The sequence below is a fragment of the Daucus carota genome, chromosome 4 (genome assembly GCF_001625215.2).
Source record: "Daucus carota subsp. sativus chromosome 4, DH1 v3.0, whole genome shotgun sequence".
Lineage (NCBI taxonomy): Eukaryota > Viridiplantae > Streptophyta > Magnoliopsida > Apiales > Apiaceae > Daucus > Daucus carota.
The window spans coordinates 25348116-25368688 of record NC_030384.2 but is presented as its reverse complement, the minus strand read 5'-3'; the positions used below and the strand labels follow the sequence as shown (position 1 = coordinate 25368688).

Below are 20573 nucleotides of genomic sequence, written 5' to 3'. Positions count from 1 at the left end.
TTCTATATCAATATAAACACCAAACATTACATAACCTTTTCTAACTCTAATCTTAAAAAAATCAAGATTACAGAATTATGTTGAAATTCGATTGATTAAATTACTGAATCTTTCAAATGTATTACAAGATCGTTTATGTTTGGAAAAGATTTGAATTTTCTGATTTTTTTTAATTTTTAAATCTACATGTACTAAATTCGGATTAAAATGTATTATATATATATATTTGTTAGGGTTTGTCCATTTTCAAGTAATTGGGAGAAAATATAGTCAGTCAAATAATATAATTTAATTAAATTCAATCTATTAATATTAAAATACTAATAAAATGATGTTAAAATTTAAATTATAAATAATAAATTACGAACTATATATCCGTCCGTGCTTCGCACGGGTTAAAGGCTAGTATATATAAAAAAAAAAATCACAGTTGACTCTGCGATTTGATGATCACCGCGTGGGTAGAAATCTCCAAAAATACATGGCCAATGTCACCCACTATGCTCACACAGATCGTCCCAGTAAAGAATTCTTCTACACACGATATTGTTGATAAATGAGTAATGGGCAGAGATTATATAAACAATCAAAAGTTCTTGATAAAATATACAATAGTTGTTGTACATGTGTTACCCTGTCAGCAAATAATAAGCCACTGACCCAACTAATTACAGTATTAAATACATATAATCACACTTCTCACTGACTCTCTTATGATCTCTTTCAAGACTGTCTACATTTCATCTGATTTTCAGCTCTGGTTGTAACAAAAGAACAACAAGAAGTCTGAAGATGAGCTTGGTGAGTAACATGAGTACTAGTACTAGGAAGCTGATTTACAAAGACCCAAATGCTCCAACTGAAGAAAGAATCATAGACCTTATGTCCCAGATGACACTTAAAGAAAAGATTGGTCAGATGACTCAAATTGAAAGATCTGTTGCTACCCCTTCTGCCATTACTGACTTGTCCATTGGTAATTTATCTGTCTTGTTTTAATCAAGTCTTGTGTTTGTGATTTTCGATATTGATGAATAATTGATTTTGGGGAATGTTATTTAGAGAGCATTATTGATTTTTGGATACATATTATGTCTATTTTTTTGGGCTTATTGAATTATTAAGTGTTCTTGTTTGGGTTTATTGAATTAATGTCTTGAATTGTCTATTTTGGTTTTTATAGGTAGTATACTTAGTGGTGGTGGTAGTAAGCCATTTGAGAAAGCGAATTCGGCGGATTGGGCAGATATGGTGGATGGGTTTCAGAAGGCTGCATTGGATTCCAGACTGGGGATTCCTTTGTTTTACGGGTCTGATGCTGTTCATGGGAACAATAATGTTTATGGTGCAACTGTTTTTCCGCATAATATTGGCCTTGGAGCTACTAGGTTTCTTCTTTTTCTCTGTCGTTTCGCTTTTACTGACTATATTTTTGCTTGTTTGAGAATATTTTTGGATCTTCTCATTGCTTATTACATAGTGACTAGTGCTGGCGATCTTAAGTGTGAAAGTCTAAATTTTCCCCAAGGACATATCTGATTCTGTTATTAAGAATAGCATGAAAACATCGTTTGCTCATTTAAGTTATTGCAAACAACCATGTATGCGAATGTATGTGGTGCCAGTGACATCTTAGCAATTTTGCCCCTGTGGATAATGGAAGCTGAATTAGATAGTTTAATGGTCGTGACAACCAGTGTCGTACAATGGTTTTCATCTTTAATTTTGTTGCTCTAGAGGGAGTACTGACTAGGCTCATAAAGTGTCGCTGACATCAATCTGCTTCTCACCTTTGTGTAATATGGAGACCCTAAATTGTTTGCAAGCTGTGTTAGAATTTCTGTTATTATAGATATGAAGACAAACCATACTTGTGAAATATTTTTCACAAAGCCTTATGTAGCCATAGAATTATCAAATTTTCTCGTCTATTCTCCTACAATTATATTCCTGGGCCGGTTGATACAGGTCTAATCTGCTACACCTATATTTCCCAGGTTTCTGGTTAATATCTACACAACTAATATAAAACGAGGTCCTTACATCATAAAAAGGCACTAGCATGAGTTTAGAGGAAGGCCAAATTTGCTCAAATTAAAAAACGTTTTATATTGTAAAGATATAAGCTGCAAATTAGTTTCTTGATGATCTTTTATATGTCGTCCCAACAGATGAGCGGGCATTATTTGCTGTTTTTTTTATAATTTTGAGGCATGTAATTATACTCAATGTTTCTTCAAGACAACTGAAATAGTAGAACCTTGTACTCGTAGTAGTCAAAACTTAAAGTATGTTCTATGCTCTTTAGAACTAAATTATCAAGTTTTGTTACAGAGATGCAGATTTAGCACGGAGGATTGGAGTTGCGACAGCTCTTGAAGTTAGAGCAAGTGGTGTTCAATATGCTTTTTCTCCATGTATTGCTGTAAGTGTCGCACTTACTGTTCACAATATTGTATCTGTACTACTTGAACTGAGTGAACACTTGTCCTGAACTTTTGATATAGTCCGAAATATGAGATTTAAATTTAGTTGTCCCATATTAACCTTGTAAATTTCTTTTCTTTTTTGGGTATCTCAAAGTTGATGTTCTTATTCAATGCTTGGCAAGTACTTTTACCAAAACATTACACCAAATCTATCTTATAACTTTAATGCCATCCATCTAGTCGGAACCCAAGTTCTTTTAAGTGTTTAGTTTTTAAGAATGGATCACTAGGGGTCCATGAGCATAAGCTTAGTGCCCAAATGATATACTTGTGAATATTGGGGTGCCGGATCGAAATTGTACATAAGCTCTGATACCATATTAGATGACCGACTCACCCAGTACCTTGAGATGTCACAGGAAACTACTAAATAAATTTTGTTTTTTTAACAAATATCAAATAAAGCCTACTAAGCTGTGATTAGTAATTACTGTATATACATATACTTTATTAAAGGTAATTACGAAATGGGCAACCCGAGATTTTCATTTTCCGAACAGCTTATAAAATACAATTTAAGATGGTTATCATGGGACATATTTGGAGCTACTGAATAATGACTTTTGAAGATTGATTGGGTAAGTAAATGGTCTGACTATTCAATCTGATAGATGATGATGGTTTACTCCATGCTACCCGGACTCTCCATTTTTGTGATTATACCCGTGTCCACCAGACATGACATGGGTGTGGGTACGGGATCTGAGTCGGATCCTTCTGATTACAACCAGACACTTCAATTTGTAGCATCACAGTTCAAAATGAAAATTTAGGTCTTGTTTCAACTTGTTTATAGAGATCAGGGTCATGAATGACTTGTTTCTATGTTTTTCTATTGATTTTATGCTACAATTTAGCATACATTATTAGTGTATGTGATATATCTGCGGTAAAAACTATTTTTATGAGTTTACAATAAACCAATCTATATAAAGTTTTATTTGCGTGGAGCTTAATTGTCATGTCCCTGTACCCGTGTCTAATTTCGGGTCCATGTCCAAGAATCCTAATTACCCTAAAACTACTTATCTGACGATCAATACCCGTGTCCTACACCCATACCGGAGTCCAGGTAACATCGTTTACTAAGATAACAAGAATTGGTAAGAGTCTTAATAAAGAAAGGTTTGTATATCTTTTATACATTCAGACAAAGATTTGTCATGTCATGTAATCTGGCTTGTTTGACCATATGCAAAGAACTCTTGACCTTTAGTAGGCAGAGAAATAGGTTGCATAATCATTGAGCATCCAGTAAAATTAGTAATCGGTTTTCTTGACCTCCTATCAGAGAATCAAGCTGAAACCTGATGTTTTTACATGTCTTGGCTGTCTTTAGTCTTTACTCTACATGTTGCTGTTAGTATACCTCAGTATTAGATTGTATATTCTTGCAAAGACCATCTCAGGTTCTTTGCAAGAATGATGGACCTCAATACAAAATTATATGTTATAGAAAAACCATATTCACAGTGAACATTATGATTTGGCTGCTTGTATAGTTAGTTCTACAGAACTGTAGCAAGAAAAATGAAATCTTGGATAGGTTGGACAGATCCCTTCTAATGCATTAAGGCATTAGATTCGGACCAAATTAAATGCAATGCACTTGTAGTGTTTAACATATATTCTGTTTGAGATACAAAATGAACCAATACAAGTACATTTAAGATGTGACTGGGTGGCATCTATGATTTCAATGAAAAAGAAAGAAGCATATATTCTGTCAGTATTAAGTTGAAGATATATAGTGGTACTGTGGTAGCAAACGTTGTACTACAAATTTGGCTCTGGTTCAGATCATTCAACTTATAACTTTCCAAGATTGTTATCAAAATTCACGTGGAAGAGAATATTTTCCCCCTTTTTCCCCATAATTACCATTGTGTCTGTATTCTTGTCTTGTGGACAATATTGTTACAATTCATTTAACTAGGCTATGCAAACAGGTATGCAGAGATCCTAGATGGGGAAGAAGCTATGAGAGTTATGGTGAGGACACAGAAATTGTTAGAAAGATGACTTCCATATTATTGGGTTTGCAAGGGGAGCCACCACAAGGACATGAAAATGGCTATCCTTTTGTAGCTGGAAGGTAGATAAATTACTCTTTGTATTCCAGTGCATTTATTCCACTTCTTAACTGTAAGTGTTGCATCTCTGTACTAAATGATTTATGCTATAAGCAAATCATCTTCAAATTGATCCAGAAACAATGTAATTGCATGTGCGAAACACTTTGTTGGTGATGGGGGCACTGATAAAGGTAAAAATGAGGGGGATACTATAGTATCATATGATGATCTGAAGAGGATCCATATGCCAGCGTACCTGGATTGCATTGCGCAGGGAGTTTGCACAGTCATGGCATCCTATTCGAGTTGGAATGGGAAGAAACTACACACTGACCGTTTCCTGCTAACTGAAGTTTTGAAAGGCCAGCTGGGATTTAAGGTAGCTTTAATGATTTGTTTTTCATCCTAGATCCAAACGGAGTCATTATTAGGGGCATTATTTTCTTTATAAGCACGACTAATTACCAATTTATTTGCAGTGCTCCATTTTCATTGTAAAACTTGATTCTAAGTAAAACTATACATTGAAAAAAAGCTGAGAAAATTTTGCTGCAGGGTATTGTAATTACTGATTGGGAAGCACTTGACAGACTTGCTAATCCCCATGGCTCAAATTACCGACAATGTGTGTTATCAACTGTCAGTGCAGGAGTTGACATGGTAAAGACTGATAATTAACACCTGTGCGGAAAGTGTTGTCATGTATCTGACGTCAGTTTCTACCTTGTAAAAATTTGTAGGTGATGGTGCCTTTCAGATATCAATTGTTTATAGATGATTTATTATCTCTGGTGGAATCGGGGGAGATACCAATGTCCAGAATTGATGATGCTGTTGAAAGAATCCTGAGAGTCAAATTTGTTGCTGGACTATTTGAATATCCCTACTCTGATAGATCATTGCTAGATATCGTAGGATGCAAGGTATATCTGTTTTAAACCTGTAATACTTACTATTTACACCCTCAGCTATGTCTGGGTGGTTGTTTTGAGGAATTTTGAGTACCTTTGCATAACAATAAAACTGGGCAAACAAACTAAACCTAATTTTGAAATTTGTTTACATTGTTTTAAATTATTACAGACGCATCGAGAACTAGCACGGGAAGCAGTACGCAAATCCTTGGTTCTTCTAAAGAATGGGAAGGATCCAAAAAAGCCCTTTCTTCCGCTAGATAAGAATGCCCAAAAAATTCTTGTTGTTGGAAAGCATGCTGATGATCTTGGATATCAGTGCGGAGGGTGGACGGCTACGTGGGAAGGAACTAGTGGCAGAATTACCATTGGTACGTACCATATGGCATTTCTTGACATAACTTGAGTTCTTAACTTTTATTGGCTTTTGGTTGCCGTGGAAAGAATATCATGAATGGTTTGATTAGTAGACATTTATTTACAGAATGAATCAGTTAGCTTCATGCTTATACGTTAATTCTGGCCTAGTCATTAGTCTTTCCTTGCAATAGTGTCTTTTATCCTATTTAGGAGAAAATGAGGAACTTCAGAGATGGGAATTTTTACAATAATCTGTGGTCAGCAAGAGGAACTGTAATTTGAACAACAGTTTGGATCGATCAGACCCTACTTACACAGACGCGGCCAAGAAACACAAAAGAACGTTATAAGAACTATGAACAAATAATTAATTTTATATTCAAAATACTGAAATATTAAATCTTGATTTGTAAGGTACTTGCTTAATGAGGACTAACTGAACACTAGCTAGTTATTACCAATATCCAAACAGTTTAGAATCATTTTTTAGCTTATTATATGAATAGTCAGATACTTTAAAATCATTTCTTGAGCTGTAGATGGAGTTATATATTTTTTAAGTAGATCATAGTCTACTTGTTTCAATAGCTCATATTTTAGTCATATTTGATTGATAAAGCTCACAAGCAATACATATTTTGACCCATAATCAAGAACTGATACTCAATACTTGTGAGAATCTGTAGTTCAGGCAGGGTATACTGCAATGGGTTTGACTTTATAAAATAGAGTAGAATCTCTTTATAACCCTACATATAGACTGGCCCGAAAGATTATGTAATCCCAATGACCGACCAACTACCAAACCAAATTGTTAATGTAAATTCATATCTTGTCTATTAGGCAACTCGATTTGTTGCAAGATAGATATATTAGATTTCACATAGACATTACTACTGCTGCATATAATGAGATACTAAAATAAATGTTATTGGCATGTGGCTTTATTCTTTGTCAAGCACACAGTTTTAAGAGTCTGTGATTATAACAAGGACATAAAGTGGACGTCTTTTATTTGTTTGTTTGCTCTGCATATATAACTTACGAGGACTTCCATTGTTAAGGGACAACCATTTTGGATGCTATCAGAGAGGCAGTGGGAGAAGAAACAGAGGTAGTATACGAGGAAAATCCAACCGCAGATACATTTGCTGAACAAAACTTCTCTTTTGCAATAGTTGCTGTAGGAGAAGCTCCATACGTGGAAACGGGAGGGGATAACCTTGAGCTCACAATCCCCTTTAATGGATCAGAAATTATAAGCTCAGTTGCAGACAAGGTACCCACAGTAGCAATATTAATCTCTGGACGGCCTTTGGTCCTCTATCCGTGGCTTCTAGAGAAAGTAGATGCTCTAGTTGCTGCTTGGCTACCCGGCAGTGAAGGCAATGGTATTACCGATGTTATCTTTGGAGATTATGAATTCCAAGGAAAACTCCCGATTACATGGTTTCGAAATGCTGATCAATTGCCAATGCATCATGAAATGAAATCCTGTGAGCCTTTGTTTCCCTTGGGTTTTGGGCTAACAACCAACAAGAAAGTGTAGTAGTGCTAGCAGAACATCTATCTGTATCTTTTTACATGTATGTTCAACTCTATTATACAACTTTACATTCTGCTATTATTATTTTCTTTCTGCAAGTCGTTTAATTAGCAGATATTCGGATTCAGTAATGTTTACGCATCAATGGTCTTGAAATCAAGAAACTGTTGTACCTGATTCATGTATAACTTTGTAAGTAAACTTGCGGTAAATTCAATTTTCAAGCAGTTTCGTTTCTACCAAACTTGGGTTCCAATTTGCAGGTCTCCCCGATGAATTGCGGAAGATATGAAATTCGGTTTTATACGATTCAGGTTTTTAGCGGTTCGGTTTCGAGTTTATTTGATTTTTTGCTCACCCCTGAGCTCAAGGCAAACTGAGTGTATGTACAACTTCAGAAACGAAACTGAATTAAGAATCCAAGAAGACCTCAATCATATCCATATATATATACATATCAGGGCAAAGCAGTACAGCCAGAACAAAATATAATCAAAACAAATAGAATGTAGGAAAAAATTCAGCAATTACAGACAATCATGATCAAGTATTCATCAAGATTTCCATATTGAAAACGCGATATGAGTTTTTCTGAGAAATCTCATTTCCCTTGCTCAAAAGAACTCGAGCAGTTGGATTTACCCCTTTTTACAAATTCTCATAGCCTGCAACATTCTCATTTAACACAAGGGAAGATCAGCAGGAGGCGGGATCAGGGACTCGTCGGGGCCTTTCCCGTTGTCTACTACAAATGCCATCTTTAGTCCCCATGTTGTGTGTACTTCTAAGTGACAATGCATAAACCAAACACCTACAAACGCAGATATGTTAACAGCAAGTACAATGTCTGGACTCGAAGAAGTGATGAGTAGCAACTTTACCTGGATTGTCTGCTCTGAATCGTATAGCGCTCCATCCACCAGAAGGGACTCCAATAGTGTTCCGTTCAACAGGATCAACTAGATTGAACTTCTTTGGATCTTTTTCCGGATCAAAATTTCCAATCCCTCTTCCCACAGCGAAAAAGTTGAACCCGTGCAAGTGAATAGGATGATCTTCAGGAACAATCATACCAGTATCTTGCAAAACTAATTGTACAGTGGAATTATAAGCTAGCCTGTAAAGTCTGGTCCCTTCTGTTGTAGCAAAATTCTCAGGCTGTGTTCCGGTGTAATCATAAGGCATCGGTGGCTTCTCAGGGAAATCATCAGTAAAAACTCCGCTTATATTGTAGTAATGTGCCTCTAAAAGATCAATTTTGGGCATAACGAATGTCACATTATTGAAATAAGCCACCACTCTACGGCCAGTAACACAATCTGGACAGCGGTTTAGTCCAAGGCCAACGGTGAACATAAGTGAGTGGTCAATCTGTAATGGTACATTAGAAGGGAATGCTTGGGAATTTAGGCTTCTGAGAGAGTTGATAAATTTTGAAGCAGTTAAGGTCGCGTTTCTTGGGGGCGGGGCAGTGAGCGTGGTGGCCACAGTAGAGGGAGTGCCGGAGTAATGTAAGGTGGCTGAGGCAGTCACATTGTCCACTGCAATTGGAGTGTCCAGATATGGAGAAACAGAAACCATATATTTTCCACTTAAATGGCTGGTATTCACCAGAACATTTGTGGTTTGCCCTGGTGCTATGACAACTGTGTTTGTTTGAAATGGTTTAACGTACGTGGCATCGACTTCAACTACAGTTAACTTATGATTAGCAATCTTGAAAAAGAGCTCTTCGTTGAGTGCTGCATTTATGATTCTCAGCATGTAGGTCTTTCCGTGATCCACCTCCAGAGTGAACCCTTCTGCAGACATTCAAAACAACAAAACAATGATGTTCGAGTTTCAAATATCTTGAGTTGTAAAGGCTAAATGCCCTTTTAACCCTCAATATTTCGAGGTGTGTACCGATATGGCCTCGATGTTTTAACTCGGCCGATTTAACTCTTCAAGTATCCGAGATGTTCCGATTAGTCCTCATACCAAAAAATAGTATATAACAGATGGACAACCATGACATTCACACTAGTGAGGTTTAAACGGCATTACATTATTTAAAGGTTAAAAAGGAACATCTAATGTATTCTTCAGGGGTCGACGAGCAAACTTTATCTTCCATGGTAATTGTCAAGTTTATCCTCAATTATATACCATTTTTTGGCTTCATCCCGGTATTGAGGGCTAATCAGAACATATCAGATATTTGGAGGATTTGAATCGGCCGAGTTAAAATATTGAGACCGCATTAGTAGACATTGAGGGTTAAAAGGTCATTAAGCCAGTTTTAAATGTTCCCCCACAATAAAAATGATAATACCTTGTGACATGCAGTTCGGGACAGGTCCTGATAGACCGTTAATAGTATGTGCATCAGAGACATTAGGTGCAAATCCTGATTTCATCGCTTCATCAATCACAGCTTCAACATCTGATTTCCACCACTCCCCTGTAGGCAAAAAAAAAACAGAGCAAATATGTAACTTACAGACTCATATTTCCTCCCAATAGGCTGAAATTTAGATTAATCACGCACCTAATAAAACGACATGTTCTTGATATGGTGCTGGGAAGGGGTAAGGCACGCCAGCTTTCGGCAACACTATAAGAGCTCCATGAACAGTGGCCCTGAGCCAAAGAATATGTGCATGCCAGAAAAGTGTGCCTCTTTGCCCTGTGATGGTGAAATTGTACACATAGCTCTGGCCTGGTTGAATTGGACATTGCGTTATGTATGCTGGCCCGTCCGCCCATCCTGTCCTTAACTGTCGAATGCCATGCCTGTCATCAAATTATTTTTGTCCTTAGCAAGTTTTTGAGTTCTAAAAATGTCATCAAGTGATAATAAAGTCTGATTAGTATGTAGTTACCAGTGGATGCTCATGTTGTAAGTGACATGGTTGACAACTTTAATGAGCACTGTGTCATCTTCCCTGGCATATATAGTTGGACCCGGGAAGAGCCCGTTTATTGTCACGATTGGCTTACTCGAACATAGCCTCGTTGCATTCTTGATCTCCACCTGCATGAATTACAGTCATAGTACAGATTTACGCGTACAAGTTTCTGGATCCGTCCTGATTAGGCCCTTAATTCATACATTCAAAATTTTTCACTTGTGTTCTCGAGGTGTTAGAATAATAATATGGTCCTGGTAAGCCTTTCTTCCAACACCTTAAGATTTTGGAAGAATTGGTCACTTCACATGGTATCAGAACTCATGCTCACAAGAGACTTGGGGTTGCACGTGATGGTTTTGGGAGAATTGGTCACTTAAAAATTCAAATGATACGATGTTTTTACTCTAAATTCCAAAGAATATCCCTTTATATTTTTCTGGGACAAATTTGTATACGTATTGGTCATTTTCAACTCAGGCATTAGTTCATCGAAAAGGCTTAGTGAAGTCAGGGGTTGAAATGTAGTATAAATTTACATATATTAAACAATTTCATGCATCTAGTAATAGTACAGTGATCAGTCGTGAAGAAGACGACTTTCAATCAAAGTGTCACTGTTACACACACATTCAAGACTGCTTAATACTTAAATAATCACATCTTATACATATTGGTGCTGAAGAATCAACCTCCACAAAAGCTTCAATGTTAAGTATTTGTACATGTAACACGGTGTTATGAAAGTGACAACATATTATGGAGAATGTACAGGACAACTAAGCATGCATAAGTCAAGCATAGCGGAACCAGGATTCAGAGATAGTCGGGACTAAAAATTATGTTGCACGAAGTTTAGGAAGTCAATCGGGACTAAAAATATAATTTCTACTATTTTTACCACAAAACGAATATTATCAAGAAAAAATACTATAACGATTATCAAAATCCAATCGGAAATGTAGCCTAGGCTCTTTTTGGTTCCGCTACTGTAAACATGTCCCTCTGAGGTATCAGAAGCCTCACTGATCAGAGTAATTACAAAGTCTAGGCCATGCATAACAAAATCTAACAGTGAACTTACATCAAACTTGTAATGCTGAATCTTGCAGTAGATCAACACAGGGAAGAACCACATGAAAATCGCAAACTTCGCGATGAATGCCAATGCCATATCCAACTCTCTCCGGCTCTCCTAACTTTGTTGCTGATTTACTTTGGTCTGAAAATGCAACTCAAAGAGGCAGAGTTGATACTAATCTGAATGAACCAGCTGGTATATTTATAATGCATATAAAATAGAGAAACTTGAGTGTTACTACAAGTATAAACAGAAGCATGTTTATTATATATTGATACTACTTATGCTAGTTAGGATGTACATTTTAGTCTTAAGACCTGGGAGCTGCATGGTCTTTAAAAAGAGGGTTGGTCCAACCATTTGCACTTGTGATTGTCAAATTATATTAACCAAACCTGATCTACCTTAAAGGAATGATGTGTGCAAACTACAGCTGAGCTCATTTTTGAAGGTCTCAGTATGTGGAATAGCTGTAACCAACTCATTTTTTTCTTGTTTTTGTTCAACTGGGATTCGTCCGTACAAAACCAAGCCATGCAAAATGATGTGCAGATATTGATATATGCTTTTCAGCTAATGATGGGTAAGAATTTGACACCATTGTGTAGACACTAACTAGCACATGTACACAGATTTGACTTTGTCTACACATTTTCTTATTTAATACTTACTCAGTCTTCCCAATCGGATACAAGGACCCGGACACGATTATTTTAATTTTTTTTTGAATAAAAATTTATCAGAAATGAAAAATAGTTATAAAATTATAGAAATCTTAAAATATGAATCAATTAATTTAGAAAATTGTATACAATTGGGTGATATATTTGTTTAAAAAGATTATTAATTTATCACAAATTTAAAGACTTATAAACCATTTGGATAAATTTAAAAAAATGCTTCTTATTTAAAGTAAAAAAGTGGATTAAGGGTGAGAAGTATATTAAGACTTCTAAAGAGATTGTTTAGGTAAGTTTAAAAAATTGACTTTTTACTTAAAGTAAAGAAGTGTACTAAAAATAAGAAGTTATTGAAAAATAGAAATTAACATTCCTATTTTCTTAAAAATGCTTTTATTTATTTATACAAACGTGTCAGAAAACCAAAAGTTAGAAGTAAAATCACAAAGTAAAGAGATCGTTTGGGTAAGTTAGAAGTGCCGATGCTAAATTGTACTCCCTCCGTTTCAATTTATGTGTCCATTTTGAGAAAAAAAATATGTTTCAAATTAATTGTCCACTTCAACTTTCAATGCAAAATCACATTTCCAAAATCAATTATACTCCACATATCTCATATTTATATTTCCAAGATCAATCTTACTCCACATGTTATGGTCATTTAATACAATTAATTTGTGAACAAGCATTTTTTTTAAACTGTGTGATTTTTTGAAAGTGGACACGAAGGGAGTAATTTGTAACAAAAATTTCTATCTGTTAATTGCACAATCGGAATTGCTCAACCCTAACTTTTGGAAGATGTCCTGTAATTTCCCCGCCCGTGTTGCCTTTGCTCGTTGGTCACTCATCTCTGGCTCTCTGCTCCCCCTCAGGTACATCAATTTCACATTGGATCTATATCCTATCTATCTGTTTATCATTTTTAACTTATTGTAACTTGCAATTAGCTGAATTCTAGTTCAAAGCTAAAAATATAAGAAAGTAAATTTTGCCCCAGCTGAGCATAAAAAGTTAGTTATTTTTAATTTTGGCCACAACTGTTTCCTAATCGCTGGTTTCATTGTTGTTGATCCAGTTTGTTTCAGTTATATTGTGCTTGTTTGTTACAAAGCGCATCATCATTACATTCTTGTTTGCAAATATTGTAAAGACATTGGAAATTCTTTCGATTTGTTCTTGCTAAATTAAACACGGGTTAAATTGGTACTTTGTTTAAGAAGGTGCAACAAGAAGTTTCAGTCTACGCAAACTTGTGAAATTTAAGATACTGAAACAATGATATATGAGAAAGAAGCTGGAATAAGCGTCTTGATGCAGCTTCTTGATGAATCCTTATTAAAATATGGAGAGAGCTATGTTAGACAAACTCGGTGCTGATCGGGTATATTATGAGAGATTTACAACACACAATTGTATATTTGTATCAAATACCTGATAATGGGCATTGTGTTTTTACGTGGTTTTTTGTATTGCTCAAACCTATTAAAATGCTTGTGCAGGATTTTATTCTAAAGAACCTGGATAGCATTCTGAAGTTTGATGTCCATCTTACCAGATTTCAGCTTCTTATGGTTGATTCCACTGCGGCTCTTTGTAAAGTTCGTGGGGCAAAATTCCCAAATGACAATTCTCCTTCTCCTCGGAAACCTTAATATGAAGTGATGCACCTCCTCATTATCAAAAAGCGATGGGCAGCCCAGCGTCTGTTGCTCTTGGTTTGACATGTAGAGTGAAAGTCGAATGTGTAAAGCCACTTAACAGGTGAACATTGTCAATCTATCTTGTCTTTTTGTAAATGTTTAGTTATCTTACTTTCTGTTTAGTGTATATCTTTAACCTGAATCTAGTCTAGGTTATTCCACTTACTGGAAACATGAATTGTTCCCTCCAGGTTTAATTTGGCCAATAAAGAGCTTCGGCTCAGTTAGCCTTCGTAGCTGATGATATTGAGGAGATGTAAGTCGAGTTCTGTTCAGGATCAGTTTTCACCAGCAGAAGTTTAGTAAAGAGCGATAAATTAATAAAATGACAAGAAAATTACTCTTAGGTCAACATTTTAACGCTTGCACACTTTCCAGGCACTGATATTCATGTGAAATATGCGTACATAATACATTCGAATACAAAGCAGCTGAATTGACATATCATTCATTGCAGAAGACTTGATCTGAAGTATACACAATTACTACATATCATCTGACATTAGTACATTAAGTTGTAACAAATGTAATTGTGAAGGGCTGTTTCTCTTCAACGGTGCTCCTTTTTATACATAGATAATAGAGAATACCAAATTTATTGATGACAGGAATGCCTAATGGGGGATGATGGCTGATTAAAGGATGGTGCAGGAACGATCCATATGAATCCGACCCATAAGAATTCTTCGTATACGAAATGGGCGCTTCTTTGAGATTTTTCTGAACTTTATGCTGTCATCATATCTCATGCTCATTCTCCTATTTGATCATCGAATCATGTAAGTACTCTGTATACACATATCATGTCTAAATTATAAACTAAAGAAACACAAAATTGATTCATATATATGCACACATGCATTCAATGTCAAGTAAGAGTATAAAACCATGTAATGCATCAATTTAAGCATGTGTGCACCTATTCACAAAAAAATGCATATAGATGGGTACCGGAACATTTGTATATACATATCAGAAAATAGACCATGAGAATAGAGACAAACATATCTGAATACCCACAAACATGACAACTACTTCTCCTCTTCTGGCCTCATCTATGTCAATTACCCACGAACATGTGTCGGACACTCTCCAGTCTTCATTTATGCTCTTTCTGCAATACTTGATTTCAACGTAATTCACATGTTTTTGATAATCTAGTTTTTCTCTTTTGACAGATTTACGGGTTTTAAGTTTTGATCAACAACAATGAAGGTCTGTATTATGTGAGAAATGAGGTGGAGTTGATGCTGGCAGCTAGGGGGAAACAACAGTCACAATAGATGGATTTGAATCTGAATGCAAGTTTCTTATGCTTTGAACGGAAATACTATTGATCTGAAAGCAAACCACTGACTCAAATTTTTTTTTTTTTTTTTTTTTAAGTGGGTCAATAAATACTTTCTACCAATTTTAGTTAAATTATTTTTGTAATAAACCAATTTATTATATAAATTTTTAAAAAATTAAGTTATTTTCAAACATTTGTCCTAAAACTTAGGCAAACAGGCAGCTGGTGACCAATTTGTCACCGTCTTGATCTATTTGTCTCATCTTAATCTCGGGCAGATCTGAAATTATCAACACATGAAGTTCGATAATTGGTGGTGAATCTGAAAGGGACTCCCCTGAAACCAGAAAATGAGGAGCAGAATAGGATCTGAGTTGCAGTACATTCTCACAATTTAGAGTACAAAAAATGACTGACACGTATATCTCATTTTTTATAAATGTAAATATTTTCATATTTTCCGTCATTGTTATCAATAAATTATAAAGTTGAACTCTGAAAAAAAAATTGTGCAATGTACCACTTTTAAATATGAATAATTTTAAAAAAGATAAAAACAAATTTGCAGTGTACAAATATATTTTATGAAATAATATGTTTTATAATATTTTACTTCTTATAAAATATTTTATTTTATATTTTTATCCATGTGCATGAGTTAATAAGACATTGAAATGAAACCCAGTCAATTTTCCAAGATTATTATAAAATTATTTTTATATTTCAGTTAAATATAGTAATTTTAAGTCTAGACTGAACAATATCAGCAGAAATTTCTTTCTGCAGTCACTATCTGAGTTTTGAACTTCAAGCATCCACTGACCCTAACCCCTAACAACTGAACCCTGAGCCCAAACAACCGGTTGTTTCTGACTCGACCTCCCTAACCCCTAACAATCCATTGTTTCTGACCCCTGACCTCTAACAACCAATTGCTTCGATTTCTGCCAGCAGCATGAAGAGAAATGAGTACTATCTCCTGCTTTCGAAATTTATGCTCTCAAACCAAAGTTTGTTTCCAAATTTCCAATCGTATCTCGATAACATTTTCTTTCCATGAGCAGTCACTAAAACCTTAAACTGACTTGCAGAGATACTGTTATAAATGGTAAAACATTTACCATTTAAGATTTTGGCAGTAAAGACTGCTCTGGCCGATAGTATGTCATTTGATAAGTAGTAGTAGTAAAATTAAAAGCCGAGGAAGTGGTGATAGGGAAAATGTGGGTGCATCCAAGTTCGTCTCTTTTCACATAAGTAACTAGAAAGCGTGTCAAAGAGTAAACTGACCTTATGCAAAAGTCTCCACGATTCTAAGCAGATTTCAGTTGGAATCACTTCTCATTTTCCTTCTCTTCTCAATCATCTAAAGTCGCATCCTATGATATATTGACACTAAATCAATATCACCATACTCCAGGTAACATTTTCAATCAAACCAGCTGCACTTGTAAAAGGACAGAGATAAACAGGGAGAATCATACCGTTATCACCTCTATGTTTCGAATGATTCTGCACTGGCAAAGTTCTCAACTCATGTTCCCCCAACATTAAATATTCCTCCACCAAAAAGAGTACCTTTTTCTTTTGATAAAAAGGTCAAATACAGAAATTTAAGTATACACAAACCTGCCCCCTAAAGTTCGGACCCTAAATTTGAGTATCCGTGGTGACCAATGAGCTATCAAAATAAGATGACCGGTAATTAATTATTAAGTGATATGCTACACACAACCACCTTCATATACTCGATACCGTCAATAATGCATGCAAAGGCATTTAAAAACCCAGAAGTCAATATTAACACCAGTCACTTGAGGAAAAGAGAAAAAGGTTGTCACAATTGTCTAGGTCCAAAATACCATATAATGTACTAAGAAAATACAAAAATAGAGCAAATAAAACCCAAAACACAGCAAACAAGTACAGATACCAAAGAGAAGTACTACAAAAGTAATGCAAACAGGAAGCAGATGAGAACCAAGTAAAACTAGCAGTTCCAAGAGATAGAGAAAGCTCATCAAACTTAGCTTTCCCATTCCCTTCAATGAAATTTAAATAATTCTCAAAGTTTAATTTTGGGTAAATGATCCTCACTTAGCCATCATGACCTTGACGAACTCCTCATAGTTGATTTGCCCATCACCGTCCACATCGGCCTCGCGAATCATCTCATCGACTTCTTCATCAGTCAGCTTCTCCCCAAGGTTTGTCATAACATGTCGAAGCTCGGCTGCAGAGATGAAGCCATTTTGGTCCTTATCAAACACCCGAAATGCCTCCTTGAGCTCTTCCTCAGAGTCCGTGTCCTTCATCTTTCTTGCCATCAAGTTGAGAAACTCTGGAAAATCTATTGTCCCATTCCCATCGGCATCAACCTCATTGATCATATCTTGAAGCTCAGCCTCTGTTGGATTCTGTCCCAAGGACCTCATCACTGTTCCAAGCTCCTTGGTAGTGATACAACCTGCAACAAAGTTGTTAGCAATCACAGCACGTTTAATTAGGTATTAATATACCAAGATTTAAGCACTGCATAATGTTTGAACTGCAAGATCGAAACAGGTAAAGATAATTACAGTTACATATAATACAACAAGCAATAAAAGTAGATACAGGCATATATTAGAGACCAAATAACGAATATAGCTTCCCACCACTTTAAAAATGAGCTCCTAAGTACTTACTCTGCCGTTCCTACGTAATACATGTTCAAGAAAAAGAAAAGCTATATCATGAATGGTTCACATCTTTAAAACCAACTAAATAAGGTCATCTCCATACATGTATCCCGTGCTTGGTAAAAAGAGTGAAAATGAATCAGTAATTCAGGCAGGAGAACATTCAAAGTAGCAGAGGATTCACAACTTATCCTTTTTTACAACAGTCTAGTTTGTTTAATGTGTATATTGTCTAATCAATCCAGATGGCCATGATAATAAAATCACACAAGTTTCCATAAAACCAAAACAAATTATAACACCCACTTTGGACTTTTACTGCACAGTTGAAAAACATTAATAAAGAAATTACAATTAGATTTAGCCGCGCAATGCGCAATGGCTTAAAGAACTTTTGGCACTTGCCAACAAGTACAGTATGCACACACGAGAAATGTCGATTTACCATTTAAACATCATCATCAGACTAAATCTTCACCGAACTAAAACACAGCGAGATCACAAGTATTATAAAGTTAAAATACATTCTTTTGCTTTCAAACCGAAAACAACCGTTGACACCCTACCTACTAAGCACAAATCAATCCAAATTAAACAAATTAAATTAGATCCAGGACCAAACTACATAAAGGCTGAAAATTAACCTTCAATTGCATTTCAAAACATAACATTCCATACATGTATAAATTACAAACCAATCACCATTCATGATAAAAACCCTTATTAATTAATCACAACCATAAAATTCATACAAATCCATATAATTAAACGATTTCATGTGATCTCAGATTCAGACATTAACAGATCCAGACCAAACATATCCACACAAAACAACATGTAATAAACAGCATAAGTACAAAAAATGAGAAATGATAAGAAATAAAACCATCGCCATCCTTGTCGAACAGGCTGAAAGCCTCCTTGAACTCGGAGATCTGATCATCGGTGAGCTGATCGGCCATTTGTAAGAGTGTATAGATATCAAGATATGTATCAAGACAATGATGCTGCAAGTACAGAGTATGTATTCATGTGTGTGTGTTACTTTTGTTATATATATAGTGTAATAAAGACAGGTGTTGGGGCCACACGGAGAGGCATCTGATTCTTAGCGTTCTTCCTCAAATGCAATAATGCTTTCCCTTTATCCCAACTTTTCTTTTTCCATCTTCTTATATGCTTGTTATTGTCTCAACTCTTGGTATCAAATTTGTGGTTTCATAAATAAAGCACAGTGAAATTGCAAAAAAATTAAGAAAGCATATTTTTTGATAAATTTACTAAAATCGAAGCATCTTTTTACGATATTAATTTTCATGATATTTCATTGTTCAATTTGACAAGTAATTAATAAATTTAAGATTTATGGTCAGAATAATATCTACATAATTTGTCGTCAGAGTAGTAATGGAACCCTGATTTAAATCTTAAAGGCTTAAATATTTAATCAGAATACTCATAATATGGAAAAAAATAACATAAAAAGAAACTAACCTTTAATTTACACTAGTTATACTATTCTTTCTTGAAGAAATGATGAATGATAGTTGGATCCTACAATTTGACATATTTTAATAGTGTTGTAAAATAGTTTTGTTATTCGTAATTGCAAATTAACTTTCTCAATATATATCATTATATTGTCATTAACTTACTCATCCTCTATCATATAATGCTATTATGCTTCATAGAAGCAAAAACTCTGTTATTGTTAGCTAGAGTTAACTCAATTAAAAAATAATTAAAAAATAACCAAAAGTATAAGGAGTGTGACATTGTGTCTAAACCATCATGACAACAAGATCTCCCATACTTTTAATTCTAGACAAATCTTTATCTATTCTCACATCATAGATAAAATTTTCAAACTGATTTGACAACAACCATAGGTCTAGTAAAAAGAAATCTTCTAGATTACATTGTATAAGACGAATAAGTTTTGAGTTATCGAAACCTGAAAATGAATTTCTAGGGTCTAAAGAGCTAATACAAAGTAGTAACTCCGTGTTTCCTTCAATAAAATAATTAGCCATGTCTTGGAAAATAACCTGTTAAAAATAAAAAATGTTAGTAATTAAAGTTTATATCAGTAACCATAGTATGATAATTTTTAATTAATCAAATAACTAAGCCCTCAAAAGATTTTAACACGATATATATAGAAGTAAGTAACAGTGAATCCCTCATACCTTAAGCGAACTCGGATAGGCAATATGACTTCCATATTGGATATTCAATCAAATTATCAGCACAAATTTTTTTCACATCTTCTGAAAGTGTCCCTCATTCTTACTCACTTAATAACTGTAATTAATTTTCATGCTTCGAACCCTAATTAATCCATATTAGCTAGGGACTTGGTTGGATTAATGGACACTGTAAATGCAGTTGACACAGTTGCAGCTTGTACCGCACTATCCTCACAAAGCTGCATTAAAAATTTAGTTCACTTCCTTGATACATGTATCACAAACACATACACGAACAAGCTTTAGGGTTGACGCTCATATTCAAATGTTCTTCAAATTTATATATTGATGATTCTGGAATTAAAAGTCCTAAAAACGGTGTAAATCTTGTCTGCCCACAGTATAGTTGGGTAAAAGGATTTTTTTCAAAATCAATAGTACTTAAAAGACCAATCTTCCGGACTAGTTTATGAGTTAAGACAAGTCATTCGTACCCAACAAACTATAGTAATAATTTATAAAGATCAAAGAGTTGTGATCCCTAATTAGCTTAGAGATGCTAAAGGCAGCAAAAGGGCCTGCGTATATGTAGCCCAAGGCGTAGGGATGGAACTAGATAGGCAAGTTAAATAGTTCAAAGGATCATTTCTTTAAAGAATTAGCATATTTGTTC

General features: G+C 35.1%; 3 protein-coding genes and 1 long non-coding RNA gene across 9 annotated transcripts; 2 read left to right on the top strand and 2 right to left on the bottom strand.

The window, feature by feature from the left end:
• The first annotated feature begins 553 nt into the window (after positions 1-553).
• Positions 554-7628, top strand: LOC108219413 (uncharacterized). The gene is made up of 9 exons (XM_017392856.2): positions 554-976; positions 1184-1388; positions 2335-2425; positions 4439-4584; positions 4700-4943; positions 5120-5224; positions 5305-5487; positions 5648-5849; positions 6903-7628. Exons 1-9 carry the CDS (start codon positions 793-795, stop codon positions 7385-7387), a joined length of 1845 nt encoding a protein of 614 aa, XP_017248345.1. The 5' UTR covers positions 554-792; the 3' UTR covers positions 7388-7628.
• Positions 7629-7809: 181 nt separating this feature from the next.
• Positions 7810-11583, bottom strand: LOC108216736 (laccase-4). Its single transcript, XM_017389571.2, has 6 exons — positions 11360-11583; positions 10249-10400; positions 9915-10159; positions 9699-9827; positions 8266-9186; positions 7810-8195 (listed from the first exon to the last, which is right to left on the bottom strand). The coding sequence occupies exons 1-6, from the start codon at positions 11447-11449 to the stop codon at positions 8065-8067; spliced, it is 1668 nt and encodes a 555-aa protein (XP_017245060.1). The 5' UTR covers positions 11450-11583; the 3' UTR covers positions 7810-8064.
• Positions 11584-12769: 1186 nt separating this feature from the next.
• LOC108217649 (uncharacterized) lies at positions 12770-15332 on the top strand. Of its 2 annotated transcripts, XR_001806200.2 has the most exons (5): positions 12770-12911; positions 13539-13800; positions 13931-13995; positions 14348-14518; positions 14918-15332. It is a non-coding gene; the product is annotated as an uncharacterized LOC108217649 (long non-coding RNA). The 2 variants fall into 2 exon arrangements; XR_001806199.2 differs by lacking the exon at positions 13931-13995.
• Positions 14088-18823, bottom strand: LOC108217648 (calmodulin-7). Of its 5 annotated transcripts, none has more exons than XR_001806198.2 (5): positions 18598-18816; positions 17128-17497; positions 16515-16614; positions 16321-16409; positions 14088-14498 (listed from the first exon to the last, which is right to left on the bottom strand). XR_001806198.2 is itself a non-coding variant. In XM_017390499.2 (3 exons), the coding sequence occupies exons 1-3, from the start codon at positions 18671-18673 to the stop codon at positions 14375-14377; spliced, it is 570 nt and encodes a 189-aa protein (XP_017245988.1). In that variant the 5' UTR covers positions 18674-18823; the 3' UTR covers positions 14088-14374. The 5 variants fall into 5 exon arrangements, 3 of the variants coding, with proteins under 3 accessions (XP_017245988.1, XP_017245989.1, XP_063947829.1); XR_010291258.1 differs by having other exon boundaries at positions 16524-16614; XM_017390499.2 differs by lacking the exons at positions 16321-16409; positions 16515-16614 and having other exon boundaries at positions 18598-18823.
• Positions 18824-20573: the final 1750 nt, after the last annotated feature.

Coding starts and splice junctions, on each gene's coding strand:
- LOC108219413 (XM_017392856.2), top strand. CDS start 793: ATGAGCTTGGTGAGTAACATGAGTACTAGTACTAGGAAGCTGATTTAC. Junction 4,585..4,699: donor TATCCTTTTGTAGCTGGAAG/GTAGATAAATTA, acceptor AAATTGATCCAG/AAACAATGTAATTGCATGTG. Junction 4,944..5,119: donor AAGGCCAGCTGGGATTTAAG/GTAGCTTTAATG, acceptor ATTTTGCTGCAG/GGTATTGTAATTACTGATTG.
- LOC108216736 (XM_017389571.2), bottom strand. CDS start 11,449: ATGGCATTGGCATTCATCGCGAAGTTTGCGATTTTCATGTGGTTCTTC. Junction 9,828..9,914: donor AGAACATGTCGTTTTATTAG/GTGCGTGATTAA, acceptor TTTTGCCTACAG/GGGAGTGGTGGAAATCAGAT. Junction 8,196..8,265: donor ATTCAGAGCAGACAATCCAG/GTAAAGTTGCTA, acceptor CTGCGTTTGTAG/GTGTTTGGTTTATGCATTGT.
- LOC108217648 (XM_017390499.2), bottom strand. CDS start 18,673: ATGGCCGATCAGCTCACCGATGATCAGATCTCCGAGTTCAAGGAGGCT. Junction 17,498..18,597: donor GTTCGACAAGGATGGCGATG/GTTTTATTTCTT, acceptor ACTTTGTTGCAG/GTTGTATCACTACCAAGGAG. Junction 14,499..17,127: donor GTCAAGGTCATGATGGCTAA/GTGAGGATCATT, acceptor ATGATCAAATAG/GAGAATGAGCATGAGATATG.